A 10,881-nucleotide genomic window follows, 5' to 3' on the forward strand; every position below is an offset into this window, starting at 1 on the left:
GTTCTTGCAGTAGCAGTAACCTAGCCCCATTGCAGAAATGTAGATCTAGCTGAGCCTTCCTGTACATTGAGTCCAGACTGCTAATAAGAGATAAGTACAGTTTGTGTTGTGCCTTTCCGTTTACTTAGCACCAGTTTGAGTCATCACGTTGTCTCATTGTCACTTCGAGAATCAAATTCCATCTGTTTCCTCCAACAGTAAAATTGAAGGAGGGTCTCAATAGCAAAGTCCTCCTGCTGCCATCTCCAGAAAGTAAACAAACATCTTTCATAGTGCGAAGGCCACATGGAATGATGGGTACCATGGAACTCGTCTGCAGCATGCAGAGCACTGCCAGGGCCAAGTGCAGTGAGTGGGAGCTGTGGCTGCTCAGCACCTCTGCAAATCAGGCCCCACCTGACTAATATGAAACTCCAACACCACTGCTCAGAGCTGCCTCACAAGAGCTTTGCACTGGTATATGGTCCATCCAGAAGGGTTTAGAAGGGAGTGTTTTTCTGATGGACTGTCAGGTCAGAATTACATTGCAAGGATTCAGGATTTGAGGCTAGGCCAGTCCTGTTTGTTACTCTAATTGAATCTGGAGCAACTCCATGGACTTCTTTGGCATGATACAGGATTTACACCACGTAAGTGAGCAGGGTCTGTGCTGCTGAGAATCTGAAGAAATGGTTTTTCACTTTTTCAAAATAGCTCTAATATTTTTATCTTCTTAAGGTGCCCATAAAATTCTCCCCCAATGGAATACAAATGGGTGGTTATGTTTCCTCTGTTCTGAATCCCGAGAGGCTGGCACACATGACCCTACCTTCTCCATCTAATAAGAGAGACTCCAAAGTGCACCCCTTCTGTACAAGACAGACAAAGGTGTAAGCTGCATTCCTGCCCAGTCCCCTCTGAGCACAGTAGGATGAGTGCCCTCATGGGTTGGGTGCTGAGATGCCAGAGAGAAGTGTAGTATAAAAACCTAGGTTCAGTCACTCAGAGATTACAGTTTCTGTGGTGTGGCAGGGGCCTTTGATTGCAGCAGAAAATGGGCTGTGACATTGGGGCTCAGGAGTAGATTCTGCTCTGAATATGACTTTTCAGTGTTTGGCTTTCTGAGCATGCAAGGGAATGAGCTGGAGTCTGTGCAGTTTGGAATTAGTTTGTAAACTAATGGCTTTACCTGTCCCCTTGTGTATGTTTGCAGATGGGTCGTGCGTGGCTGTGGTTGGAGTCCAATAAAGAGTCTCCCATTGAGTCTGTGAAGAGCAGTGGCTGCCTGTCTCTCAGCAGCTCCTGGGACTCCAGCCTGGAGCTGGAGGTGGGGAGCTGGAGGATGACTGAAGAGGTTGCTGTGGAGGAAGAAGAGGAAAGTCAAGAAGAAGAGGCTTGCAGGCTGGAGTCCAGGGAACCTCTGGTATGGGAGGATGGCAGTGAAGAGCTCCAGGAAGAGGCAGGGCAGTGTGAACAAGACAGGAACTGCAGAAGACTCTTGGAGGTAGGGCTGCTGCGGTGGGTAACATGAGAAGAGTCTGCTTGACCCATCCCTCTAGAACAATGCCTTGGAAACACTGATGCTCTGAGCATCTCTGCCATGTATAACTGCTAGTGTGGAGCAACAGAGACACCTCGAGCCCTGTTAGATGAATGATTGTATTCTCAAAGGAAAGTCCAAATCTTTAAATATGGCAAAGAGGGCACAGTGGCTGGCTGTTTGGTTGTCTTGCTTATGGGTCTCCTGATGCTGATGTAGAGCCGACCATTTAAAAGGCGATGGGCTGACGCTCTTTTAATAAGGCTCTGGACTTAAACGCTATGCTTTATTAGAAGTCCCTGGAGGTGAAAAGGCGGCTGAAATGGAAGAGCTCTATGGGGTTCGTGCTGCTGATCCCTCCCTCCTAATCACTCGTGCTCTCGTAGTTTGATAATAAATTGCTCTGTTACAGGTGATCCACCTCATGGAACCCCTCTGCATTAGTGGCACAGGCTCAGAACAGAATCACTGGGCTTCCTATGGCTCTGGGCAGCAAGAGGAAAGGGAAGTCCTGAGCTTCAAGGAAGAAATGGTGGGACCGCTAGTCCCAAGAGAGGAGGAAAAGCAGCTGCAGCTCCTGATAGAAGAGGCTGGGGAACTGCACGTCCCAGGAAGAGAGGTGGAGGAGGAGTGGGTACCACAGGTCTCAGGAGAGCTGCATGTCCTGGGCTGGGAGGCTGGAGAACCTGAGGAACTGCAGATTCTAGGAGAGGAGACAGGAGAGCCCCAGGTCCCAGAAGGGAAGGAAGGGGATTCAAGAGAGCAGAGGGAGCTGCAGTTTCCAGTGGAGAATGCAGGAGAACTGGAGGAGGAAGAGAAGAACCGGAAGCTGCTTCTGGATGAGACTTCCTCAGACATGAGTGCATTGGAGAGGGCGCTCCCAGGCACTGTGAAGGTAAATGCGTGAAAGCACCTACTCTTGTTGTTAAGGCTGTGGACTGGGACTCTAGAGACCTGGGTTCCTTTCAGACTGCCTGTGTGATCTCGGGCAAGTCACTGAATCTCTCTGGGTCTCAGTTCACCATCTGTAAAATGGGGATAATGATCCTTACTTTGTCTTCTGTATTAGACTCTTTGTCTCCTGTGTGTCCCTGCAGGGCTCAGACCAGACCATCTCAGTTTCACACCTCTAGGTGTTACTGTAATAAAAGCAATGATAATGCTGGGTAGGACAGTGCCCTTGCTATCTGTGGCCAAGCTCTTTGCTTTGCCATGTCACAGAGTCAGATACGAGAGATGAAAAATGCCTTTGCGGGTCCACATGCTTCTCCTGTACAGCCAGGTCAAGGGTGTCCTGGAGATGTATCTCTAGGGCTCACTCCAGTTTCCAGAGTCCCATATGATGGAACAGCCCTCCGTCTCCCTGGGGAGCCTGTTCCACAGCCTCAAATCTCACCACCTGGCACTTTCCAAGGTGCCCTGTTCTAAGTCAGTCCACTACTTCTAGTTATGCTCCCTGTAGCACCCTAAGTAACACTTCTCTCTGGTCGATATGGACAGTGGACTAGATGGATCTTGGGTTTGATCCAATATGGTGATTCCTGTGTTCCTAGGTGAGCTTGTAGTTGGCCTTTGGTTAGCTTCTCTGTGAGCTTGCTCAGGAACCGAAGGTTTGGTGTGGATACTGATCCTGGTAGTTGGGTAGAACTGATGTATCTGGGATGAGATTTTTCAGTGTTGGTTGGACTATTGCATGTTTGAAAGAGGAAGGGAAAATTCCTTCCCTGAATTTGATATTGGCTCTTTCGGTCAAGAGTGGCCCATGACTCTCTTCCAACAGCCGGGAAAGTTTTGGCTCAGATTCACACATCTTGAGTCAAGATTCTTTTATGGTGTTCAAAACTTCCTGAGGTGTGACTGCCCTGACTCTGGGAGTGCAAACGACTCTGTAGAGGAGAGGGCCCATGCATTTTGAGAAGCCTTCCTGTCTGTGCACGATCAGTTCAGCAAAGTTCAGGGTTCCTTTGTGGGCTGCAGACCAGTGACATCACTGTTCTCTGACTAGTCAGGATCACATGTCTATTTCCGGGTGGGCTCTTTTAGTAGCTTCTTGATCACTAGTTATGCTACAACCCCCTTGGCTTGCTGTTCCTCTTTGCCAAGGTACTGGTACCTGTGTCCTTGTTGACCACATGCCTTAGTTACCACATTCTCCCATCTTCCTTTTCCTCAACTGGTCAATCATCATTTCCCCCTGCCATGTGTCTGCTGCCTCCCTTTCAGTACCAGCATGGCCTTTCTTGGTGACTGAAGCTGCTATCTAAGCCCCCAACCTTTTCCTCCAGAGCAGGAACCAGCTCAAACCTGGGTTGAGACACCACACAAACACCCTATGGCCCAGTTTTCCCTCCACAGCCATTTTCTTTTTGCTACTGGTCAGGCCCCTTCCCTTGCTAAACTCTGTTAGTAACCAGTCATTCTGCTTCTTTTCTATCCCTGGACCTCCCCTGTACACCACTCCTAATTTCTGGACTGACCAGCAGAAGGTAACATCCATCTGGGCTGTTCTTTGAGGACTGCCTCATTGATGGACAGAGTGTGATCACTCTCTGAGCTCTGGTAACATGAGAGGTGTAGGGAGGGGATATTGTCTCATGAAGACTGGTGGCCTGACAAGCTGAAAGTGAGTGTCACATGCACAGAGGGAGACCCACAGTTCAGCACAGCTCCTACAGGGTAGAGGTTCCCTTTCTGCCCACCTGCTGGAACAGCTTCCACGAGACCATGAAGGCCCTGCCTTGAAGCTTGGCTGTAAGGGCACATGCAACAAGCCTGGCCCCTGACTAGGGGATTCCAGCTGATCTGTCGCTGAGGTACCCAACCCTGCAGGCATTATTCCTCCTTTCTGTTTGTTCCCAGGCTGATGTTCTGGAGCAGCTTAAAGAACATGCTCAGGGCGAGAGCCACTTGTTGGAGGAATACAATGATCTCTTCCTAAACAATGACGGCGATAGCTGCAGTCCTTCTAGAGCGTCCCTGGTGGACTCCAGTCTCATGAGCCGAACCTCCTCACAGTTGTGAGTAGTGCAGCCCTGGGTCTTGTAGGTGCTGCTGATGCTGTGGCCCCTTCGCTCCACCTGCATGCCATAGTGTGGACCTGTCTCCATGGGCCCAAGACAGAGAGCATGTACATGGAGGGGGTCATCTCAGGGAAAGTGAGCGAACACCGGGGAACGGGGAAGGAGAGGGCCCTGGCTGCCTGGGGGGCGATAGAGCTTCTAACCTTTGGATGCTAGTCCTAATGCAGGTAAAGTGAAATGGGGAGTGCGGGGAACCAAATGTACAGGAAACCCCAGTGTTTTTTGGGGTTACCTGGCATGCTCTGCCAGGCACAAGAATCCAGTCCCACTTCCAGGTGGAGATGTGCTGAGTCAGCTGAGCCAGCCCTGCCATGGGGAGGGTGGGGGAGTGTGTGTCATAGACTGTTACACACCGGAGAAGCTGGTTTGGCTTTCCAAAGAAAAAGGATGCAGCAGAACATAAAATAAAATCTGTCCCTCTAGGACAGGAATGAGAACAAAAGTCACCACAATAAAGCCCTTTGCCCCAATGTGGTTTGTGGCTTCTTGCCCAGTCCTGGACCCAGCTTCCTGGCCTCTCCTCAGAGCTGCTCTGATTCAGCTCACCTTGCGTTCTATGATTGCTGCCTATAACCCTGTGTCATCTTGTGCCTCAAATCCTGGCTGATTACCAGTTTGCTTCACTGTGACTTAGTAGTGGAGTAACTGTACTAACACTGCATACCGGACACCCACCAGTCAGAGTCATCACTACCTCCTCCTGTGGAGATATTCACGCCGATTAGAGCCTCTCATTCTGCAGAGAGAAAGACAAGACTGGACTCCTTGTCCTGCTTCATTCATTTCACAGCCATTCCCACATTTGTAGCACAAGAACCCAGACACCCTTAAAGTGACAGGCCACCATCTCATAGACTCCCCCGTGAGTTCTGTGCACTTAAGGGGCAGGAGGCTGGGTATGATGTAGGGCCAGGGGATGGAACATGGGAACTGGAGGGCTGCAGCAGGGACAAGGCCTAGATCCACAAAGGGACTTAGACGTTGCAACAACTAATGTTTAGGTGCCTAGAATATCATTGGAACCCACAAAGCCTGGATTAGGTGCTGAGGATCCCTATACAATGAGGCGCCTAAGAATGGGATTGTAGCAATGCGGGACTCACCCTAGCAGCCCCTCCTGCTGGTTGTCTCTGGGAATTAGCTCATCCAGCCTCCAGAGTGCCTTCTGCAGGCCAGTGTTCCTCCCAGACCTGATGCCCCATTACTGGGGTGCTGCCCCTTAGCTGTAACCCCTTTGTCTCAGGGTCCTCCCTCCCTAGAGAGACCCCACTCACTATCCCCACCTCACCTCAGTATAAAGCTACTGCCAGTCATTGTCTAGCTGGGGTAGTCACTGCCATTGGGGCAGACTGCAGTGTCAGCCTACTCATCACCAGCAAGGTTGGGTTTGGACCTTCTGCCTTTGCCTTCCCCTGGGCTGCCCTCTGAAACCCCCAGTACCCATTGGCCTTATGCTAGGCCACAGCCTGAGGCTTTCCAGGCTGGAGCTCCCCAGCTCCTCTGCCTTTCCCCTGCCCTGCTCCACCCAGGTACTCTACTCAGGTCCCTGCAGCCAGGTCCATCTCCCTCTACAGCTAGAGAGAGACTCTTGAGCTCCTGGCTCCCAGCCTCTTCTATAGGGCCAGCTGAGGCCTTATTGGGGCGTGGTCCAGCTGCAGCTGCTTCCCCAATCAGCCTATTAGCAGCTTTCCCTGCCACAGCCCTTTACCAGGGTTACTTTTAACCCCTCCCGGGCACCCCACAACAGGATCCACAGCGCACTGTGCAGGCACCACCTAAACTGGCCAAGGGGAGAAGCTGAGAAGAGGGAAGTATCCTAAGCCCCACCCCCTCACAGCATTTAGTTCCTAAATCCAGGGTGTCAGGAGCCACTTGTCTCTGCTTGTGATCCACAGCAGGGAGCCCTCTCCTGGAGTCAGGTGGCGTAGGCCTTCCTTATAGGGTCATAGATTCCAAGGCCAGAAGGCCCCACTGTGATGATCTAGTCTGACCTGCTGCATAGCACCATGACACATTAATGAGAGAACTTCCTAAAATACCTCCTAGAACAGATCTGACAAAACCTCTAATCTCAGGGTACTCCCTGGGATGTGGGAAACCCCTGTTCAGTCCCCACTCTGAAGAGTGAAGAGGGATTGCCTCATCAGATAGGGGCCCTTACCCCTGGACTGTAGAGTCATGCTCACTTTTGCTCTGACCTCATTCATATTTAATTCATTAATAATAAGTGTAATGGCCTCAACAAGAGAGATTGAGACCCCTACCTGGGCTCTTCAACAGGCCAGGGGTGGGGGGCTTTACCTTAAAGCAAAGCCCTTTGCTTCACCAAGTAGAAAGGGGCACTGAAACTGGGTCTCCCATCTCTGAGGTGCATACCTTAGCCACTAAGCTAAAGGCCATAGGAGAGGCTATTACCCTCTCCCTCCTGGCCATGCTGTGCAGGGCAGCCATGCTCTGGGCATGCCTGCCAGCCCGGACCCTGCAGGCAAACTAAACAGGAGTGCCTGTTTCCATCCATTTGAGGATCTCATTGAGGCTTAAACATGAGATGGGCCTCCAGACCCCTGCCTGAGGCAGAAGAGCTCATCCCCAGAGGCAGACACTTCAGTGCTGAGGGAACTTTTACAATCTGGTGAGGGTTAGATAGCAGCTGAGCAGGAGTTGTGTGGCTCACAGCAGTGCCAAAAGTCCCTTTGTGGATCTGAGCAAAAGAGACCTTCCACCACCAGCCCGAGAATGAACCCTGGTCCCGTGGCTCCAGCAGGAGCTCAGTGACTTCTCCCCAGGTTTTGCTGTCTTTAGTAAACTCCACACATGGCATCACATTGTTCCTTGGTGTCTCTGCCATCACTGAGCCATTGCCAAAGACCTATTCTAGCCTGAGAGTTGTGGGTCCAATGGCAGCTGTTGCTGCTGAGCTGAACCCCAAAATGAGTGTCTCTGGAGGGACCCAAACAAAGGAAGTGGCTTGGGAAATACTTCCCCATAGATCCCTGATGGAGGAGCCACTCCATACATCCCTGATGGGGAGACTTGCCCTGTAGCTACCTGGAAGGTGTTTTGTTTAGACCACAAGCTAACGAGCAGTGACCTTCCCTTCTCCTGAGTGTCCTGGAAGCCAGCAGTGGCAGTACATCCCCCTGCTCCTTATCTGGCATGATGAGTTGATAACCTCTCCTCTGTGCAGGGTGCCTCTCAGCTGCGCTAACCCACTGCGACATTTGCTTTTCAAAAAGACGTTGCTGTCCATCTGGAAGATGATAGCCAGCCACAGGTATGTATCTCTGGGGGACAGCTCGTAATTATCTGGGGGAAGTTCTCTGGCATGTGTTATACAGGGAGTCAGACTAGAAGGTCACAATGGTCCCTTCTGGCCTTGGACTTTTTGAATCTGTGAACTGAGGGGACTCACCAGAGCTGAGGTGTGGGGAGCAGGACTGAAGTGTCAGGGGGCTGTGGGCTGAGGGCAGTGGCAGAGCTAGGGGGAGTGGGAACAAATCCAAGGCTAGAATAGAAGAGGGGCTGCAGACTGGGATTGAAGGGCAGCAGCGGAGCTGGGAGTGAAACTTGCATCGCCCCTTTCCCTAACTCTAGCCCCAGGGCCCTTCCATGAGGGCAAGAGTAAAATGGATCATTTCTCACTGAGTTCACTGTTTCTGTAGCAGTAATGCCTCCTGCTGCAGAGATCAAGCTAACGCAAGGCGCTAGCCCTGCTGCATGTTCCTTCTGATTAACTTGGCAGCCACTGGTTCGAGCAGGAAACTGAGTTCAGGTTCCTGCCTTAGCGACCACCAACAGTGGACTCCAAGGTTTCCTGCCATCATTCCCATATTTCCCTTGGGGATTGCTAGTCACTGGCCCCACATCAGCCTTCATGGGCTCCAGAGAAGAGAAATAGTGGGCCTGCTGCCCGCTCTTCAAGGGTCATGTGAACAGTGCGGGACAAACCTGATTCTTTCCTGTCTTTTTGGGCTTGTCCCTCTAGGTACTGTGGCCTGTTCCTGAAGCCAGTGTCAGACAAGCAGGCTCCTGGGTACAAGGATGTGGTGAGAAGGTAGGAAGGCGGCTGCTCTAAAACATTTTCATCTGCTTCCTCCACCTTCCGAGAGCCCCAGCATGTAGAGAGGAAAAAGCTATGGGGCAACTTTGTGTTATCTGTCCCATGCTTGTCACCATGGTATCTACCTTCCTTCAGAGACCAGAGTGGGAAGGTTCCCTACAGTGTCTTCTCCAAGGCTTAGTCCAAAGCAGTGGGGCTCCCATCGTGCCCCAGCTCTCCCAAGGAGACTCTCCCTGAATAGACCTCAAACTTCTTTTGTTACCGCCTCCATTTTGCCTTTCAGTATCCATGTTCCTTTTTGGAATGTCGCACCTTTGGCCCACCTAAAATACTCCCACTTCCTCCTGCAGGTTTACACTCTTCAAATACTTGGTAGCTGTTATCATGTTCTTAGCCCCATCCCCTGGTCCGATACCTCCAAGAACCAGCAGGCAAGATGGCAGGTGGGGGACGATAAAGGGAAACACGCCCACACCTTGTAGCCAACAGACTAGTAGTGATAGCTCTCACCTGCGCTATAGGCTCCAGGATTCAAGTCACAGCTCCAGATCAGGCAGCATGGGGAGTCAGGCCTGGATCTCCCACATCCCAGGTGGGCACCCTAACTGCTGGGCTACTCACTGTATGGGGATGGGTCTCCCACACTCTCCTGCTCGCAATGTTCTAATCTGTATGGCTAACTTCTTGGCACATACAAACCTACCTCTCCCACATTCCAGGTGAGGGCCCTAACCTCAGAGCTCTTGGGATACCTGTACCAGCCAACCTACCCAAAAAACTCTTACCCTAGCAGTCTTTTGTGTAGGGTAGGCATATTCAAAGCACACTTGCCACACTGATATAGGCAGGGCAGTTCCTTGCTGGAGAATCCTGCTGGGGCTTAGGTATGTGCTAGAGGGCCAAGGAGCTTGGTAGTGTCAGGACCTACATGCCCACCAGCAGAAACTGAGGTGCCTACAGGGTGAGTCAGCGGCAGAGCAGGGGGTCTTTGAGTAGTGCCCTAATGGGTGCGCCACTTCAGACCCGCAGGCGCCTTTCGAGCCCTTGATGGATTTTGGGTAGCAAGTAGAATACCCCTGTTCTGGGCTCTAGGGCTGTGTCAGTGTAGATTTGTTCCTGTGCTTCTTTAGGGAGTTTCTTGAACAGATGATGTAGTTTCTTTTTGTAATCCTCAGTGGGGTCAGAGGGTAATGGCTAAGGTTATGGGGCAAGTGATGCTGCTTTTCCACAACAGACCGGACTTCGACATGGTGTTTCCATCAACTTGCACAATGTGCTTTTCCACAACTTCAGCTCGTGCACGTCGACGGAAGCACTCTATGGAGAAGTCCAGTCTGTTGTGCAGAACGCAACATGGTCCATAGCCTCAGGAACAACTCTGACATCATAATAAAAAAAGACTGACAAAAGAGGTGCTGTCATCATCATCATTAATAGGTCGGAATATGAACAAGAGGCTGCTAGACAGCACATTCTATAGGCCATTACCCTCTGACCCCCATGCTACCCAAAATCCATAAATCCGGGAATCCTGGATGCCCCATCATCTCAGGTATTGGCACCCTGACAGCAGGATTTATCTGGCTATGTAGACTCTCGCCTCATGCCCTATGCTGCCAGCATTCCCAGCTATCTTCGAGACACCATTGACTTCCTGAGGAAACTACAATCCATTGGTGATGTTCCAGAAAACACCATCCTAGCCACTATGGATGTAGAAGCTCTCTACACCAACATTCCACACAGAGATGGACTACAAGCTGTCGGGAACAGTATCCCCGATAATGTCACGGCAAACCTGGTGGCTGAACTTTGTGACTTCACATTTGGGAACAATATATACCTTCAAGACAGCGGGACTGCTATGGGTACCTGCATGACCCCTCGGTATGCCAACATTTTTATGGCTGACTTAGAACAATGCTTCCTCAGCTCTCATCCCCTTATGCCCCTACTCTCCTTGCACTACATTGATGACATCATCATCGTCTTCATCATCTGGACCCATAGGAAGGAGGCGCTTGAGGAATTCCACCAAGTTTTCAACGATTTCCACCCTACCATCAACCTCAGCCTGGACCAGTCCACACAAGAGGTCCACTTCCTAGACACTACATTGCCAATAAGCGATGGTCACATAAACATCACCCTATACCGGAAACCTACTGACCACTGTACTTACTTACATGCCTCCAGCTTTCATCCAGACCACATCACGCGAT

The 10,881-nt window shown here is 51.0% G+C and overlaps 1 protein-coding gene across 1 annotated transcript; it reads left to right on the top strand.

Moving 5' to 3' along the window:
• The first annotated feature begins 593 nt into the window (after positions 1-593).
• LOC127055204 (bromodomain-containing protein 8-like) lies at positions 594-9,141 on the top strand. Its single transcript, XM_050961916.1, has 7 exons — positions 594-629; positions 1,193-1,483; positions 1,932-2,414; positions 4,379-4,536; positions 7,787-7,873; positions 8,585-8,653; positions 9,054-9,141. The coding sequence occupies exons 1-7, from the start codon at positions 594-596 to the stop codon at positions 9,139-9,141; spliced, it is 1,212 nt and encodes a 403-aa protein (XP_050817873.1).
• The last annotated feature ends 1,740 nt before the right edge of the window (positions 9,142-10,881 follow it).

The sequence above is a fragment of the Gopherus flavomarginatus genome, chromosome 7 (genome assembly GCF_025201925.1).
Source record: "Gopherus flavomarginatus isolate rGopFla2 chromosome 7, rGopFla2.mat.asm, whole genome shotgun sequence".
Taxonomy (NCBI): domain Eukaryota; kingdom Metazoa; phylum Chordata; order Testudines; family Testudinidae; genus Gopherus; species Gopherus flavomarginatus.

Bases quoted from the DNA above. Each gene is read 5' to 3' on its own strand.
- LOC127055204 (XM_050961916.1), top strand. From the start codon at position 594: ATGGACTTCTTTGGCATGATACAGGATTTACACCAC. The intron at 630-1,192 runs GTAAGTGAGCAG...GTATGTTTGCAG, and splicing joins TGATACAGGATTTACACCAC to ATGGGTCGTGCGTGGCTGTG. The intron at 1,484-1,931 runs GTAGGGCTGCTG...GCTCTGTTACAG, and splicing joins ACTGCAGAAGACTCTTGGAG to GTGATCCACCTCATGGAACC.